A 19,912-nucleotide genomic window follows, 5' to 3' on the forward strand; every position below is an offset into this window, starting at 1 on the left:
GTGTGTGTGAGAATGGGGAGCAGATAGCTGTATAATATATGTGTGAGAATGGGGAGCAGATAGCTGTATAATATATGTGTGAGAATGGGGAGCAGATAGCTGTATAATATATATGTGAGAATGGGGAGCAGATAGCTGTGTGTGTGAGAATGGGGAGCAGATAGCTGTATAATATATGTGTGAGAATGGAGAGCAGATAGCTGTGTGAGAATGGGGAGCAGATAGCTGTGTGAGAATGGGGAGCAGATAGCTGTGTGAGAATGGGGAGCAGATAGCTGTGTGAGAATGGGGAGCAGATAGCTGTGTGAGAATGGGGAGCAGATAGCTGTGTGAGAATGGGGAGCAGATAGCTGTGTGAGAATGGGGAGCAGATAGCTGTGTGAGAATGGGGAGCAGATAGCTGTGTGAGAATGGGGAGCAGATAGCTGTGTGAGAATGGGGAGCAGATAGCTGTGTGAGAATGGGGAGCAGATAGCTGTGTGAGAATGGGGAGCAGATGGCTGTGTGTGTGAGAATGGGGACAGATGGCTGTGTGTGTGAGAATGGGGAGCAGATTGCTGTATAATATATGTGTGTGTATGAGAATGGAGAGCAGATAGCTGTGTGTGAATGGGGACAGATGGCTGTATGTATGAGAATGGAGAGCAGATAGCTGTGTGTGAATGGGGACAGATGGCTGTATGTATGAGAATGGAGAGCAGATAGCTGTGTGTGAATGGGGACAGATGGCTGTATGTATGAGAATGGAGAGCAGATAGCTGTGTGTGAATGGGGACAGATGGCTGTATGTATGAGAATGGAGAGCAGATAGCTGTGTGTGAATGGGGACAGATGGCTGTATGTATGAGAATGGAGAGCAGATAGCTGTGTGTGAATGGGGACAGATGGCTGTATGTATGAGAATGGAGAGCAGATAGCTGTGTGTGTGTGTGAGAATGGGGAGCAGATAGCTGTGTGTGAGAATGGGGTGCATATAGATGGGTGTGAATGTGGACCAGAAAGTCGTATGTGTGTGAATGGGAAGCAGATACCTGAATATTTGTGTAAATGGAGAGCGGATAGCTATATGTGTGTGAATGGGGAACAAATAGCTGTGTGTGTGAATATGGAGCAGATAGCCGTATGTGTGTGCTAATGGGAAGCAGCTGTATGTATGTGAATGGGTGCAGGTAGCTATGTGTGTGAATGGTGAGTAGATAGATAGCTGTATGTGTGTGTGACTGGTGAGTAGATAGCTGTATGTGTGTGTGACTGGTGAGTAGATAGCTGTATGTGTGTGTGACTGGTGAGTAGATAGCTGCATGTGTGTGACTGGTGAGTAGATAGCTGTATGTGTGTGTGACTGGTGAGTAGATAGCTGTATGTGTGTGACTGGTGAGTAGATAGCTGCATGTGTGTGACTGGTGAGTAGATAGCTGTATGTGTGTGACTGGTGAGTAGATAGCTGTATGTGTGTGACTGGTGAGTAGATAGCTGTATGTGTGTGACTGGTGAGTAGATAGCTGTATGTGTGTGACTGGTGAGTAGATAGCTGTATGTGTGTGACTGGTGAGTAGATAGCTGTATGTGTGTGACAATGGGAAGCAGGTTGCTGTATGTGTGTGAATGAAGAGTGCGGCGAAAGTAACCTCGCCACTGGTTCTTGGAGGGGCCTGTTTGCTATTTTGTTTGGTAGATTGCATTCCCCTCCTATTCTAACATTATCCCGTTTGACTACCGAACAACCGCATGAACCAGAGACCACCCTGGAGCTTGTTAGCCCCTATTAACACCTTGGAACGGTTCTCACCGCAGTGTTCTAATTGTTCGTCTGGGTGGCCGCAATTCCCATGGACAACCACGAGGTGGCGACCATCTTGCTTGCATGAACGCAGGCAGCGGTGTTTGGGCGTGAATCTCATGGAACTAAAATCGGACACAAAAACTCCCGAACACCGCAGTATTCGGTGAAATCATTAGTCTGGATGAGGGGTACAAGCTCCAGGGTAAGAACATTGACTATGTTTGGTAGTTTGTTCGCTTTCCAAACTACCGAACTAGACCGACCGCAAGCCCTGATTCTCTGGAACTGTTTTGGGCATGGAACCATGCATGCGGTCGGTCAAATAAATGGCTATCTGGAAATTCCTGAACTGATTTGAGTGATTTTGGATATGTTAGTCACCTAGATCAGGGGATGTAACTTTTGTGGGGTTTGTGTGTTTTAAAGGTATTTTGGGTTTTTTATAAAAATGTGTGTTTCTCTGCCTGGAGATAATTGGGTTAGCACAGTCCATGACTCCATTATCTCCCAGGCACAGAGGAGGGATTATCTGATTATGTATGGAAGTGTCGTGGATCTGAGAGCCAATGTGGTTGTGTAATTGTTTATACTGTGGTTTGCTCCCAGTTCCAGGGGGGAGTGCACCTTGCATGGGGACTTGCATATAAGGCCAGTTGTGGCTCCCATTAAAGTAGTTCCTGTTTTACCCTTAACATAGAGCCTCATCTCATATGTGGGGGGGAAGGGCTGTATCTACCCTGGGGATTGCTATATCCCTACACTCCTCTGGAGTACTACTCTTCTAAGAGCTGTTCCTGCTACGCTCTCTGGAGTAGGAGAGGTCTGCCCACTGGAAGCTGGATCCTGGTCCAGGGTGGGTGGAGGACGGAGAGACCCCAGCCAAGCTGTAACGCTGGAAGTGGGGACTACAGTACTGATGGTGTTTGGTGCAGTGCTTGTGGTACTTGGTAAGCACTAAGGAAGCAGCGATTGGCACAGGCACCCATTTGGGGTGCCAGGCTATCTGTCACAGGGAGCAGATAGCTGTATGTGTTTGAATATGGATTAGATAGCTGTATATGTGTGAGTATGTAACTGTAGGTGTGTGAATGTGGAGCAAAACACAGTTTTGTGTGAATGGGGAGCAGATAGCTGTATGTGTGTGAGAGCATGTAACTGTAAGTATGTGAATGGGGAGTAGATAGCTGTATTTGTGAATGGAGAGCGGGTAGCTATATGTTTGTGTATGGGAGGCAATATGTGTGTATAAAAGACTGACAGATTGTGTGTGTGGTTCAATAGGTGGAAATTTTGGTCTATTAATGAGGGTGTGGATTTTCTCTGTGTGGGAATCGAAGGGGAAATGTGTGTATGTGTGGGAATGGGTTGAAGAGGTGTGAGAATAAAAGGCAGCTTGATGTGTTTAGGAATGCAGCAAAGCAGACTGCTGTGTGTGAATGGTAGGAAGGCTACTGGGTGTATGAATGGCAGGCAGGTTACTACTTGTGCATGCAAAGCGGGTTGCTGTGTGTGTGTGTGTCTGTGAAAGCAAAATAGGTTGCTGTGTGTGTGAATGAAAAGTGGGTTGCTGTTTATGAATGGCAGACAGGTTGCTGTGTGTGTGTGTGGAAAGCGGGTTGCTATGTGTGTGTCAATGCAAAGCCACGGACAAGTTGCTCTGTGTGTGTGTGCGCGTGCGCAAAGCGGATTGCTGTATGAATGGTAGGCAGGTTACTGTGTGTGTGTGAATGCAAAGCAGATTTGTGTAGGCAAGTTACTGTGTGTGGGAATGGCAAGCAGGTGGCTATGTGTGTGTGAATGCAAATCGGGTTGCTGTGTGTGTGTGTGTGTGTGTGTGAATGGCATGTAGTGTGTGAGTGAATAAATGTAATGTGGGTTGCTGTATGTGAATGGAAGGTGGTTTGCCATGTGCATAAAATAGAGCCCTGTCCCTGAGTGCATAAAATAGAGCCCTCCTCTTCCAAAATCCCATGTAGCCTCTCTAATTCACCCTGTGTGCAGCCATGTCCCCTCCCTCTGAGCTGTCACACAGTACTAACGAGTGCCCTCATCACTGACATCATCCGTCTGCCCTGTGTCTGGACACCATACGGACTGCGTGTGTTACTATATAAACACTGTTACTGCAGGGCTGATTTACTAAACTGTGAATTCTGGGGAAATGACTACGGAATGGGAAACTACACCAACACAGACACATTTTAAATGGTTTTCAGTATTTTCCATTTTGGCATCAGTTTCACAGTTAAGTAATTGGGGGGAGGGAGGGGGTGTAAACTAGCAAGGTGTGACACACATCGCCCCAATTAACAGGGTGACGCAGTCATTTAAGTGGAATGCCTGGAAAAGCATTGTGGGATTTGTAGTTTTTCAATTCCTGGGTCTGGCTGCATTGTGGGATTAGTAGTTCTTCAATTCCTGGGTCTGGCTGCATTGTGGGATTTTTAGTTTTTCAATTCCTGGGTCAGGCTGCATTGTGGGATTTGTAGTTTTTCAATTCCCGGGTCTGGCTGCATTGTGGGATTTGTAGTTTTTCAATTCCTGGGTCTGGCTGCATTGTGGGATTTGTAGTTTTTCAATTCCTGGGTCAGGCTGCATTGTGGGATTTGTAGTTTTTCAATTCCCGGGTCTGGCTGCATTGTGGGATTTGTAGTTTTTCAATTCCTGGGTCAGGCTGCATTGTGGGATTTGTAGTTTTTCAATTCCTGGGTCTGGCTGCATTGTGGGATTTGTAGTTTTTCAATTCCCGGGTCAGGCTGCATTGTGGGATTTGTAGTTTTTCAATTCCCGGGTCAGCTGCATTGTGGGATTTGTAGTTTTTCAATTCCTGGGTCAGGCTGCATTGTGGGATTTGTAGTTTTTCAATTCCCGGGTCTGGCTGCATTGTGGGATTTGTAGTTTTTCAATTCCTGGGTCAGGCTGCATTGTGGGATTTGTAGTTTTTCAATTCCTGGGTCTGGCTGCATTGTGGGATTTGTAGTTTTTCAATTCCCGGGTCAGGCTGCATTGTGGGATTTGTAGTTTTTCAATGCCTGGGTCTGGCTGCATTGTGGGATTTGTAGTTTTTCAATGCCTGGGTCTGGCTGCATTGTGGGATTTGTAGTTTTTCAATGCCTGGGTCTGGCTGCATTGTGGGATTTGTAGTTTTTCAATTCCTGGGTCTATAGACCTCCGAGCGTTCCGAAATAAACATTTAGATATTCTTTACTCACATCTAACAATCTGTCTTTTTCTTACTGTAAAGACATTTCTCTCTGTTATAACGCATTGGAAAATGTCGCCCAGGACAGCTGATTTGGGGCCATTTATCCAATTTATTTAGTATTTTGCTTTTGAATTCATTGCAGCTCATTGAGTGGTGAATGAATTAATCATATGTCAGGCAGATGCACTCCCTGTCAATCATCACAAATTCCGTCCGTTTTAGCCTAAAATAGCCAAACCAAATCCGTTACCCCGGCCTGAAATCTATATTCACCATTTCCTGGTACTTCCCAGCTTAGTGCATCGCTCTGGCAAGTTCCATTTAAACTGTTTCTACAAAATCTCCCACAGTATCCCCATCTGTGCGGCCAGGGGCTCCTGCCCACGCTAACTGATACCAGCCAGGGGCGGACTGACCGGTCGGGCACTTCGGACATGGTCCGAGGGCCCGGCCGGGAGGGGGGCCTGCCATCAGGGGGCCCGGCCGCCCCTTTAAATGCTGCAGCCGCCTGAGCGCTCTCTTAAGAGCGCTCAGGCGGCTGCAGCTTCTCACCTCCCCTCCCCGTAGCGTGGCCGAGCTGCTCTGCGTCCGCGGTGCCGGACGGAGTTATAGGAAGGTGCACACACACTGAGTGTGCACCTTCCTGTCAGTCCGGCCGGGTACAGGAAACAGAAACTCCTGTTCCGCGCGGAACAGGAGTTTCTGTTTCCTGTACCCGGCCGGACTGACAGGAAGGTGCACACTCAGTGTGTGTGCACCTTCCTATCAATCCGGTCGGCACCGCGGACGCAGAGCCTCTCGGCCACGCTACGGAGGGGGTAAAGAGAGAGAGGGAGGGGGGAGTTAAAAGAGAGAGGGAGGGGGGTAAAAAGAGAGAGGGAGGGGGGTAAAAAGAGAGAGGGAGGGGGGTAAAAAGAGAGAGGGAGGGGGGTAAAAAGAGAGAGGGAAGGGGGTAAAAAGAGAGAGGGGGGGTAAGAAGAGGGAGGGGGGGTAAGAAGAGGGAGGGGGGGTAAGAAGAGGGAGGGGGGGTAAGAAGAGGGAGGGGGGGTAAGAAGAGGGAGGGGGTAAGAAGAGAGAGAGGGGGTAAGAAGGGAGGGGGGAGTAAGAAGAGGGGGAGGGGGAGTAAAAGAGGAAGGGGGGAGAGTAAGAAGAGGGGGGAGGGAGTAAGAAGAGGGGAGATTAAGAAGAGAGGGGGGAGTAAAGGGGGTAAGAAGAGAGGGGGGGAGTAAAGGGGGTAAAAAGAGGAAGGGGGAGTAAGAAGAGGGGGGAGGGGGGTAAGAAGAGGGGGGAGGGGGTAAGAAGAGGGGGGAGTAAGAAGAGGGGGGAGTAAGAAGAGGGGGGAGTAAGAAGAGGGGGGAGTAAGAAGAGGGGGGAGTAAGAAGAGGGAGGAGTAAGAAGAGGTGGGAGTAAGAAGAGGGGGAGGGGGAGTAAGAAGATGGGGAGAGTAAGAAGGGGGAGGAGGGAGAGGGGGGAGTAAGAAGAGGGGAGAGTAAGAATGGGGGTAAGAAGGGGGTAAGAAGAGGGGGAGGGGGGGTAAGAAGAGGGGGGAGTAAGAGGAGGGCAATTGCCCCCTCCCCTGTCCGCAGGCACCGTGCGGGCAGCCGGCAGGGGAGGGAGGAAGAGAGGACCCGGGAGCTCAGCCTGCAGCTCCTCTGGGTCCTTCTTGCGCGAGCACAGATCGTTGCCGCGGTTACCACGGCAACGTTACGGCTCTTGCAAGAGTAAACTCTAGCCCTGGAGCTACGGGCTAGAGTTCACTCTCAACACTGTGACCACCAGGTATTCCTGGTGGTCGCAGTGGTGAGAGTGAACTTTAGCCCCATAAACACACTGCCCCCACACCATACACATTCACACACTGCCCCCCATACACACACACTGCCCCCACACACACCATACACACACACTGCCCCCACACACACCATACACATTTACACACATTGCCTCACACACACACACATACACTGCCCACCCATACACACACAGCCCCCCATACTAACATTGCCACACACATACACAGCCCCCTCGTACACACATTGCCCCACACACCCTACACATTCACACACTACACCCCCTCACACACACTGAACCTTTCACACAGACTGCACCCCTTACACATTGCACCACTGCTCCTATACCCTACTACAGCCTCATATCCCAGCAGACCCCAGGTAAGTTGTCAAACTGTTCTTAAACGGTTTGACTACTTACTCTGGGAGGGGGGCCCGGCCCTCCTGGCACCATAACGACTACACAGAGTAGTAGTGGTTATTGTAGCCAGCAAGCCAGCCAACCCACAGGCCAGCCAGCCCACAGGCTGGCCAGTAGACAGCCAGCCAGCCTACAGGCCACCAGTTAGGCTTAAAGCCAGCAACCCCACAGCCTGCCAACCGCAGCCAGCAAGCCACAGCCTGCCAGCCGCAGCCAGCAAGCCCACAGCCTGCCAGCCGCAGCCAGCAAGCCCACAGCCTGCCGGCAGTAGCCAGTAAGCCCACAGCCTGCCAGCAAGCCCACAGCCTGCCAGCCGCAGCCAGTAAGCCCACAGCCTTCCAGCAAGCCCACAGCCTGCCAGCCGCAGCCAGCAAGCCCACAGCCTGCCAGCAAGCCCACAGCCTGCCAGCCGCAGCCAGTAAGCCCACAGCCTTCCAGCAAGCCCACAGACTGCCAGCCAGCAACAGTAATTAAGGTAAGAGGAGCCAACTTGGCCTAGGTATCAGCTATGTTGTGTTGCTATATTGTGAATAGGAACCAGAGTGTTGGAGAGACCCCCCTCCAGGCCCCATAAGACTCCATTGTAGTCTCTAATGGGACCTGGAGGAAATTCTTTCTAACACACTCTCTAAAGGACACTGAGATAGCCTCTGCTAGAAAGACCCCCCTCCATGGCCCATTAGCCCTCAATTGTAGTCTCTACTGGGGCCTTGAAGGGATTATTGCACTTTTGTTCCTTGTGTCTAAAGATTGTGTAGGGTGTGGCTGGAGGCGGTGCATGGAGGCGGGACATAGGTGGCGCTTGCTGCGGAGTATGGGTGGGGCCTGTAAGGGGGCCCTTGATTTATTTTGCCCGGGGGCCCTGAGGGTTCTCAGTCCGCCCCTGATACCAGCCCTAAACCTGAGCCCAAAACTCTGTGTTCTATTAATCACATTGTAACACAAACTGAATTCAGAGAATGACATGAGCCTATAGTTAAAAACGGTATTAGCCCCGATCCATGATGTATTAACACTGTACCCACAGAAACCCCCCACACCGTGCTGTATAATTAACTTAAAATATGGTGTATTGAAGAGGCACTATCATAAATTATATAGTTGCAGGTACGAATTCCCTCTCGCTGTTATCTGAGATTCGGGCTAACTATAAAATGGTCCCAAAACTTGACTCAGGGCTTTTCAGGACCCCGACCTCCCACCCCAGTAATACCCCTGTGCACATTGTCTAAAGAACCTTGTAAACCATTCCCTACAGACACTTCTCATCAATGATAATCTAAACATCTCCCTTTGGGCGGCCCGTGGCACTCAGGGGGCAATCAGTAAATGTAATTTTTGAGCTGGTTTATTCAATGTCCTGGCTAATTCGTAGCATTAAAACGTTCAGCGCAACATACACTGATTGCACAATCCTTTTACTCACTTTAATCCATTAATTCACGCTAACCGGAAGGCACGTCCCCCCGATACTTTAAATGTTCATTAAAAGCATTATAAACACATCCTATTGTTTTGTTTGTGAACAGGAAATGCAGTGTCCAGCCACAGGAAACATGAATAATACACCAAATAAATAGATTTTACTCTAAGGAATTAAGAGGACTTTGATTTATCCAACAGTATCACAATGGAATAGATACAATAATGATCGAAGGCGAAGCAATTCTATAATTTTATTGCGGAGGGTGATACATTGTCCCCCCAATTTCAGCCAGCCAAGTGCATTGTGGGATACTCAGCTGGATGGCAGATTCAAATACTTGGACCCTTTTCAATGGTCGTAACATAGATTTGTATATATATATATTACACACAGATTACTACTGTTCTGGCAGGTGTTAAAAAAACGATGTAAAGTAATTTTTATCAATTGGCAAAATGCAAAGCGAGTGAACAGAAAAATGTAATCAAATCGCTATTTGCCTCCAAAACAGCATCAATTCTTCTAGGTACATCTGTACAGGAACATTGCAGGCTTATAGTCCGGTGTATGATTAGATAGTTATACCAAGCAGATATTTATGATCAATGTGAAGTTTAGTTTGAAACACAATCGTTACGATAATAGAAACAGAAAGTCTGGCAACCAGGTTAGGTTGCTGGTAAGACACACGGTAGTTATAAAGCACGGTCTCTCCCCAGCAGAAATTCCAAGGCAGGTAGGGGGTTTCCAGATGTGCTGTCCAAGCACTTCAGAAGAAGCACAGAGAAACAGGACCTTGATCAGGCCCAGGAAACCTAAACCGCAGCAGATTAAGGATACCTCATGCTTACTTCCCTTCGCAATCGGAAGATGTCCAGTGGTGCCATTAGCTCAGAAATGGTAGAAACTGGTGGGATCCTGGTAAACTCCTCTACCGTCCAGAGACGTTTGGTCAGAAATGACCTTACTAAAAAAAAACTTGTGGTCAAAAAGCCATGCTTTCGTTGTGGAAACAAGGCACTACGACTCAACTATGCATAAAAACAAAGGAACTGGAGTGCAGAAAAATGGCAGCAGGTGCTCTGGAATGATGGGTCCAAATTTGACTGTAGAAGAAGGCAGTTTATTTGCCGAGGGGCTGAAAAGTGGTACAAGAATAGGTCTGCATGAAACAATGAATCGTGATGGAGATTCCTCGCACATTTATGGCTGAATTACTGCACTTGGAGCTGGGGTTTAGGTCAGAATTTATGGTCTCCTCAATCAAAGTACAGTTAGATTACCTACTCATTAAGCAGTACCATCAAGGAGAGATCTGACTGGCCATCTTCAGCGATAGAACAAGGAGTCCTGGAAGTGATGGTATGGCCCACATAGAGACCTGATTTCATCATCAAATCCGTCTGGGATTACAGATCCTGCCTAACTCCACAGAACAAAAATTGGTTAGTTCTCCAAGATGTTCCTTACAATACTATATGCAGTCATACCTTGAAAAATGTATGCTGTTTTGAAGTAAAATGGTGGTATATCTTGTTTGTTTTGTTAATTGATGAAAATAAGAAGATACTAATTTTTTTGCACCTGGCTAAAATGCTTGCACAGTACTGTGTATGTCATATCAACCATTGTATTCACACAACACCCCCTGCCCTAGGGGGTAATATTATAATCCGTGCATGGTCACATGGCACTCCCTACCCCCGAGGGTAACATTATAATTAGTGTATTCACACAGTGCCCCCTGCCCTGGGGGGTAACATTATATTTAGTGTATTCACACAGTGCCCCCTGCCCTGGGGGGGTAACATTATATTTAGTGTATTCAAACACCGCCCCCTGCCCTGGGGGGTAACATTATATTTAGTGTATTCACACAGCGCCCCCTGCCCTGGGGGGGTAACATTATATTTAGTGTATTCACACAGTGCCCCCTGCCCTGGGGGGGTAACATTATATTTAGTGTATTCACACAGTGCCCCCTGCCCTGGGGGGAAACATTATATTTAGTGTATTCACACAGCGCCCCCTGCTGTGGGGACTTGTACATTGCCACCACTCCTGAAGTCATAGGACAGTCACAATGCTTGTTTGGAAACCCACAAGGAGAGAAATACTTGCTCAGCACTGTACGGTTGTTGGCAGTTCTAGACTTTATTGTTTTACAGAACTAAAAAAACGAATTGCGACAGTTATAGTCCCAGCTTGCTGTTTAGACTAAATTCGTTTTTCAAGTCACTTTAATTTGCTGTTTAGTGAATATACCCCACTGTCTTGTTTTGAATATATTTTTATTGGTAATTGTCAAAGAAATTCAATTGGAATCATTCTCCTGGTAGATTTACCTGTGTACTATATAGGTGAGATCCATTCTGCATTGATTTGTTGTATTTCGTTAAACCGGAATTATAATATTATTATTATTATTATTATATATTATATAATTATTAATAATAACATTAATTTATAAAGGTGTCAATAACTGTTGAAATCTGCTCTGTAAGGGAATCCTCCGTTGCCTTGGTATTTGGAGAGGACTACAAATCAGCCTCCTTCCCACCGATTTATGAGCCCTGTTTTGGGGAGGCAGGTACACGGGCAGGGCGGGTGCTAGGATTTTTGACTACACAGGCAAAGATGCATTTTGACGCCCCCCCCCCCCCCCCCCAAAAAAAAAAAAATAATGCATCTTCACCTCTGTGTCTCGTAGCCCCCTTTTGAATTTCTTACCCCCATTAGTGTTGCATATCCACTCTCTTGAATGTCTTACCCCTTTGTGCCTTACACCCCCCTTTAGTGTGTCTCCTACAACCCCTCTTATGTATTTCTTACTTCCCCGCCAGCCCCTTTCTGTCTCTTTCTTCCCCCCAGCCCCTATCTATCTCTCTTTTTCTCCCACATAGACATAGATACAGGCAAAAATACATACATGCACAAACATACAGACACACAACCATACAAGCACACAAACATAATTATTCAGGCACACAGTCACAAAGATATACAGACACATGGTCATAAAAGGCACACAATCAAACACAGTCATATAATCTACACATACAGGTACATTGTCGTACAAACACAGACATACATTCATACACAGGCACACACAGAAATACAAACACAGACATAAAGAAACATAGAGAGAGGCATATAGAGACATACATACAGAATGATACAGAGACATACATACACAGACAGTCATAAAGAGACATACAGACATACAGAGACATACATACACAGACAAACAAAGAACCCTGCACACTAATACCGTGTAAATGCTCCGGCCATCCACAGTGGTGGATGCTCCGTGTAAGGCGGACGTCGCTGGATCCACCAGTAAAGTCTTCAAAAGGAATAAACGCAGGCAACACTCCAATAGTAAGGATGGTATATTTACTGGTAGGTGAACCACCCCATAGAAAGTGCGACGTTTCAGCTCATGCGATAAGGCTCTGCTGAGCCGAAACGTTGCACTTTCTTTGGGGTGGTTCACCTATCAATAAATATACCATCCTTACTAGTGGAGTGTTGCCTGTGTTTATTCCTTTTGAATACATACACAGATCGTCATACAGAGACATACAGACTGTATGTCTCTGTATGACGGTCTGTGTACATACACAGGATGACTAAAAGATTGATCCCCATCTGTCGTGCAACTTCAACAATGCTTTGAAAGCTGGGGCTCTACCAATTCCCCATGCTTGCAGGATTGTATTTAGCACCGAGCAGTATTTGTGTGTTTGACTGTAAGCATGTGTTTGTATGGAATATGTTTGTATGATTGTAGGGGTGTGTTTGTATGTAGTTTTTGCGTTTGAATGCAAGCATGCATTTATGTGTAGTGTTTTTGAACGCAGGTGTGTTTATATATAATTTTGGTGTCTGATACAGAGGTGTGTTTGTATGTAGTGTTGACATTTGAATGCAGGGGTGTGTTTGTATGTTGTGTTGACGTTTGCATGCAGGTGTTTATTTGTGTGTAGTGTTGGTGTTTGAATGCTGAGATATATGCACATATACATATACACATACACTGCCACACACGCACACACTGTGATACACATACACAAAGATACACACATTCAGATACACATATACACATACTGATGCACATTCAGATAGACGGATGCACAGATATACACACAAACACTGACAGACATACAGATAAACACATACACAATGATAGACATACACAAACACAAGTCACACTAACAGACATACACACACACACACACACACACACTGACTTACATATACACACACTGACACACAGACAGACATATACACACACTGACACACAGACAGACATATACACACACTGACACACAGACAGACATATACACACACTGACACACAGACAGACCTCTATATACACACACAGACAGACCTCTATATACACACACAGACAGACATATATACACACACAGACACACTGACAGACAGACATATACACACATAGACACACACACTGACAGGTTCAGGAGGGTGGCTTACCTGGGATCCAAAGTGCTGTCTGAGGTAGTTGGAAGTTGGAGGAGCTGGTCCTGCCCAGCCCCCCTCCTCTCTGCCTTCTCTTGCTCTTGCTGCTCGAGTCTTCTTGGGAGGACTTCCTCCCATGCTGGCGAGAAGGTGGCCTGCGGCAGCTACGTGTCATATCCCCGCCCCCTCCACGCAGTCCGCGGCGCTGCAGTTGGCGCTCGGCCACGCTACAAGAAGTGACCGGCAGGAGAGGGGAGCTGTGCGCTTCCCTCCTGCCGGCCACCCGGACTTTTGCGCCACCCGGCCCGGTGCGCCCTAAGGCGGCCGCCTGTGCCGCCTTATGGACACGCCGGCCCTGTACACGGGGGTCCTTTGGACTTCTTTCCTCCTGGTTTGGGTTTGCCATTGTTGAAAGGTTGGGATACCCTTATTTGCAAAGGAGATTTTTACTTTCAGACAACTTTCGCAAATTTCAAATTCCCCCGAATGTAGACCTGGTTTCTTGCATAGTTACATAGCTGAAAAGAGACTTGCGTCCATCAAGCTCAGCCTTCCTCACATATGTTTTTGCTGTTGATCCAAAAGAAGGCAAAAAAAACAGTTTGAAGCACTTCCAATTTTGCAACAAGCTAGGAAAAAAATTCCTCTTGACCCCAGAATAGCAGTCAGATATCTCCTTGGATCAAGCAGGTATTACCCCACTAATTAGAAATTATATCCCTGTATGTTATGTTTTTGGAAGTATTTATCCAATTGCTGTTTAAACATCTGTATAGACTCTGATAAAACCACCTCTTCAGGCAGAGAATTCCATATCCTTATTGTTCTTACTGTAAAAAACAACAACTTTTCTTTGCCTTAGATTAAATCTCCTTTCTTCCAGCCTAAATGTGTGACCTTGTGTGCTACGTATAGCCCTGTTTATGAATAGATTTTCACACAATGGTTTGGATTGGCCCCGAATATATTTGTATAATGTTATCATATCCCCTCTGAGGCGCTGTTTTTCCAAACTAGAGATTTAAATTGTTTAACTTTCTTCATAACTAAAATGTTCCATTCCTTTTATCAATTTTGTAGCCCGTCTCTGCACTTTTTCTAGTGCCATAATATCCTTCTTTAGAACAGGTGCCCAAAATTGCACAGCATATTCAATGTGTGGTTTTACCAGTGATTTATAAAGAGGCAAAATGATATTCTCATCCCGAGAATGAATGCCCTTTTTCATGCATGACCATACCCTACTGGCCTTGGTCACTGCTGATTGACATTGCACATTGTTGCATCGTTTGTTGTCTATAACAATTCCCAAGTCCTTTTCGTGTGTTATCCCTAATTCGCTTCCATTAAGGGTATACGTTGCTTGTGTATTCTTTACGCCGAAGTGCATAACTTTGCATTTTTCAACATTAAATTTAATCTGCCATTTTAGTGCCTAGTCCCCCAGTCCATCTAAATCCCTCTGCAGCAAAGTCATATCTTGCTCACATTGTATTATTTTACAAAGTTTTGTGTCATATGCAAACACTGAAACATGCTGTCTTCAAGATCATTTATAAACATGTTAAATTGAAGGGGTCCCAGAACAGACCCCTGAGGGACACCACTTGCCACCTCTGTCCAGCTTGAAAATTTACCATTAATTTCAACTCTTTGTACTCTATTTTAAGCCAATGTTCTACCCAAGAACAAGCATTTTCATCGAGACCGATTTCCTTGAGTTTGAACACTAATCTATTGTGTGGAACCGTATCAAATACCTAGGTAAAATACAAATAGATCACATCCACTGCAACACCCTGATCTATACTTCTACTTACTTCTTCATAGAACGCAATCAAGTTAGTTTGACATGACCTGTGCTTCATAAAACCGTGCTGATTTTTGCTGATAACCATGTTCTTCTCAAGGAATTCTTGAATATTATCCCTTTAATAACCTTTCAAATATTTTCCCAGCCACAGAAGTTAAGCTCACAGGTCTATAATTTCCAAGCAAGGATTTTGAATCCTTTTTGAATATGGGAACCACATCTGCCTTCCTCCAATCCTCCGGAACACTTCCTGAAAGAAAAGAATCTAGAAAGATTAAAAACGGAGGTTCACTTATTTCTACACTTAGTTCCTTAAGTACTCGGGGATGGATACCGTCAGGCCCTGGAGCTTTGTTTATATTAACTTTCTTTAGTTGCTGCAGCACCTTGTCTTGAGTTAACCAATTACAATTATTCTGCAAGTTCTTAGCAGCAATCATTTGCACATCTATTGCCATGGGTTCTTCCTTAATATAAATACGGAGGAAAATAGTTATTTAAAATTCCTGCCTTTTCCTGGTCTTCATTAATTAACACCCCTATTCCAGTTTTTAGTGTACCTACACTTTCATTTTTTGTTTTTTTTAGAATTTATGTATCGTATAAGCCGACCCGAATATAAGCCGAGGCCCCTAATTTTACCCCCAAAAACTGGGAAAACGTATTGACTCGAGTATAAGACTAGGGTGGGAAATGCAGCAGCTACTGGTAAATTTCTAAATAAAATTAGATCCTAAAAAAATTATATTAATTGAATATTTATTTACAATGTGTGTGTATGAGTGCAGTGTGTGTGTGTTGCAGAGCCTTGGTGGGGGGTGGGCATTTTTATTATTATTATTTTTTTAAAAAAATTATTTTTTTAAATTAATTTTTAAAATATTTATTTTATTATTTTTTTCGTCCCCCCTCCCTGCTTGATACAAGGGGAACAGTGGAAGGGGCTGGCAGGAAGCACTTACCTCTCCTGCAGCTCCTGTCAGCTCCCTCCTCCTCCGTGCTGGTCCGGTCAGCTCCCTCTGCCAGCTCACACTGTAAGTCTCGCGAGAGCCGCACTATGACCCCGCGGCTCTCGCAAGACTTACACTGGGAGCTGACAGGGGAGCTGACCGGACCTGCGCGGAGGAGCTGCAGGACAGGTAAGTAAACGCTCTGCAGCCCCCTGTCTGTATTATGGCAATGTAAATTGCCATAATACAGACATTGACTCGAGTACAAGTCGAGTTGGGGTTTTTCAGCACAAAAAATGTGCTGAAAAACTCGACTTATACTCAAGTATATACGGTACTTAAATAATGCTTTGGAGTTGCTTGAGTGCAGACCACTTACATTCCCCCAATAACGCCAAGACACCTGAGTATTGGATAAGGGCAACGGCCACAGCTTTATTATTCCAACATATAAACTCAGCCAGCTTTATATCACCACCTGTCGGCTGTTGGGGTGACTACCCAACAGACAGATACACCGGATAATTCCCTGGCAGCTGCGACTCCCCAAAGCCTTGTCTTGCATTACTGGCGCTGGCCAGGACCTCCCCCAAAGCTGTGACAAAAAGAAAAGAGAAACCACAACACCGCAAAAACACAGCGCCACATACATAATCAACCTGAAGGGAGGGAGTGAAGGGAAAACCTGTTTCAGACTTTCTTTCTGGGAATGGTGAGTACCCTCCCCTTGCACACATACTCATACTGTCCCTATATTGCCACAATCAGGGCCGGTGCTTGGATTTTTAGGTACATAGGCGAAGATGCATTTTTCCGCCACCCCCCCTCCCCCCCAAAAAAAACATCTTCACCTATGTGCCTCTTAACCAGCCCCTCTCCCCTCCCTGACCATTAATGGTCCCTTTCTCTGTCCCTTAGTGTTCTTCTCCCCTACCCCCTCTTTTCCCTGTCTCTTGGTGTTTCTCTCCCATTCCCTCCCTGCCCCTTGGTGCACCCCACACCCCTTTAGTGGTCACACTCCCCTTCCTGGTGTGTCAGTGTGTACAGAGTGTAGCGGAGCGGAGCGCCGTACAGGAGCTTCAGTTTTCTGTACCCGGCCGAACTGACAGGGAGTGCTCTCTCTGTGAGCACCTCCTGTCAGTCTGGCCAGGTACAGGAAACAGAAGCTCCTGTACCGCGCTCCGCTACACTCTGTACACACTGACAGTCACACACTCAATGACAAACACACAGACGTCACTGACAGACACAGACTCATTGATCTGACACACACTCATTCATTGACACTGACAGACCCACACTGTTGACATCATTGACAGACACACTGATAGTCACACACAGACTCAACGACAAACATACTCTCACTGATTTGACAGACACACACTCATACACTGACAAACACACTCATCATACACTGACAGACACACACAGACGCACTCACACACACACGCTGTCACTCACAGACGCACACACTCTGTCACTCACAGATGCACACACTCTGTCACTCACAGATGCACACACTCTGTCACTCACAGACACACACTCTGTCACTCACAGACACACACTCTGTCACTCACAGACACACACACTGTCACTCACAGACACACACACTGTCACTCACAGACACACACACTGTCACTCACAGACACACACTGTCACTCACAGACACACACTGTCACTCACAGACACATACACTCACACACACATACACACATACACTCTCACACACTAACACACATACACTCACTATTTATTTTATAAATAAATATTTTCCACCCAGCCTCCCTACCTGGAGAGCTGGTGTGGATGATGAATCCTTCCCTGGGGTCCAGTGGGGCTGCTGGGCGGCGTGCGGCTGTGCTGAGATCAGACGCGGCGAGGGAGCTCTAACCTCTCTGCTCTGCTCCCTCGCGCGCTGCCTGTCTGCTGATACCGCGGGAGCCGGAATATGACGTCATATTCCGGCTCCCGCGGTATCAGCAGACAGGCAGCGCGCGAGGGAGCAGAGCAGAGAGGTTAGAGCTCCCTCGCCGCGTCTGATTACAGCACAGCCGCACGCAGCACCGGGGGCCGAGATGGTGGCCCGGCAGGAGAGAGAGCTTCCCTCCTGCTGGTCACTGAAATCTTGCGCCCCCAGAGCCCGTGCGCCCTAAGGCGGCCGCCTGTGCCGCCTTATGGACGCGCCGGCCCTGGCCACAATGTATCCCTTATGGAGTGGCAGCAGTCATGCCTCCCCTTCCTTACAGTCCAGGGGATCTCTTGACTGCAGACCACTTACATTCCCGTTGCCCCCCAATAACGACAAGACACCTGAGTATTGGATAAGGGCAACGGCCACAGCTTTATTATTCCAACATATAAACTCAGCCAGCTTTATATCACCACCTGTCGGCTGTTGGGGTGACTACCCAACTGACAGATACACCGGATAATTCCAAGAGTCCGTACAGTCTGCCATCAGCCCTGGCAGCTGCGACTCCCCAAAGCCTTGTCTTGCATTACTTGCGCTGGCCAGGACCTCTGCCACCGCGCTGCCGACCCTGCTCTCCATTTGTCGGCATCGCGCCCCCTGCAGACAGCGCCATTTCAATCCCTCCTTGGATATCCACGTTAAATATATCCAGCCCAATAGGATTCAGATGAAACCCTTCTGCCCTGATGAAACTCCGATTGTCCCCTTCCAACTCTGTGTGTTGAACCGACACACTTCCAAGGCATCAAACAAACCTAAAAATCGCAACATTAAACTTCCGCCTCGCCCTCTCCAACCCTTTTGCATGCAGCAAGGCTTGCCAGCACGGACAGGGGACAATCTCTGACCACACCAAACACTCTGCAAATAATGCCATGCACCGAGCCAAGTCCTGCCGTACAGCGTGCATTAAATCCACTGTCCTTACCCTCCCCAGGTCATTACCCCCCGCTGGATTACAATGATAACTGAACCAGACACAAACCTGCTGAGAGAAACGCACTCTGTGTAGATTGGCACCATGACAGACCCCGGATACCCCTCCAATGAACCCTTGCTAACTCGGCTGGGATCCCCAAATTTCGATCATAGGAACGTGACTCTGCCCATCGAGCTGCCCAATAGATGAAAGTGTCCTACAATCCAAACATACCGGAAAGAACACCCTAAAACAGAACCCAAGTTACAGTAAATGAGGGCGCATGTACAGCTGATACCTACGAGATGACCATCTACCCAAGTGCTGCATTGTGACCCCCGAATATCCCAAAACACTAGCCTGAGTGGCTGCTCCGATCCTAAATGAATGAGGAGAGAAACCGGTTGGATCCCGACCACAATACTGCAATGCCTTACCCAGCATCGATGTGAACTGAAAACGCGCCAACGGAGACCCATCCGCATGAACCAGCAAAGCCACAGACGACGGCCGAATAGACAGATACTGACCAAACAGCCGAACCGGGCAGAACACCCCCCCCAGTATGCCCCACCCGCAACCTCGCTGACTGATCTGTCTTAGACCTACGAATATGCAAGTCCACGAACACATCAGACCAGCGGACATCAGACAGCAGTAAAGGGGGAATCGCCTGCCGGGAAGGGGCCACTAGTTCCCCCACCCGAAGCGCACCAAAGAAGCTGTTCCAGCCTTTCTTTCTGGGAATGGTGAGTACCCTCCCTTTGCACACATACTTATACTGTCCCCATATTGCCACAATGTATCCCATAAGTCCACACCCCTTACCGAGTGGCAGCAGTCATGCCTCCCCTTCCTTACAGTCCAGGGGATCTTTTTTTTTTTTTTTCATTTTGAAGTTTAGCAAATCTAATCGCCTTTTTGCACGCAATATTCGCTTCCGTAAATCTTTTATAGGATGCATCTGATTTGTCCGATTTAAATGCTTTAAACGCCCTTTTCTTATTTTTTTATCTCTTGTTTTACTTCTCTACTAAGCCACATTGCTTTTTAATTTGTTTCTTTTATATTTATTACCCAATAATACATACTGAGAAATGTACCTTTCTTATATTTGTTGGAAGATGTTCCATTTATCTCTAAACATG

The 19,912-nt window shown here is 46.8% G+C and overlaps 1 protein-coding gene across 1 annotated transcript in view; it reads left to right on the top strand.

The window, feature by feature from the left end:
- The first annotated feature begins 1,567 nt into the window (after positions 1–1,567).
- The window catches only part of MAP4K1 (mitogen-activated protein kinase kinase kinase kinase 1), a 108,983-nt gene continuing 90,638 nt past the window's right edge, over positions 1,568–19,912 (top strand). The window contains exon 1 of the mRNA XM_063431256.1: positions 1,568–1,985. Within this exon, the coding sequence (XP_063287326.1) occupies positions 1,965–1,985 (21 nt within the window). The 5' untranslated portion in view covers positions 1,568–1,964. The remainder of the gene's footprint in view (positions 1,986–19,912) is intronic.

Source organism: Pelobates fuscus, chromosome 9 (genome assembly GCF_036172605.1).
Source record: "Pelobates fuscus isolate aPelFus1 chromosome 9, aPelFus1.pri, whole genome shotgun sequence".
Classification (NCBI taxonomy): Eukaryota; Metazoa; Chordata; class Amphibia; order Anura; family Pelobatidae; genus Pelobates; species Pelobates fuscus.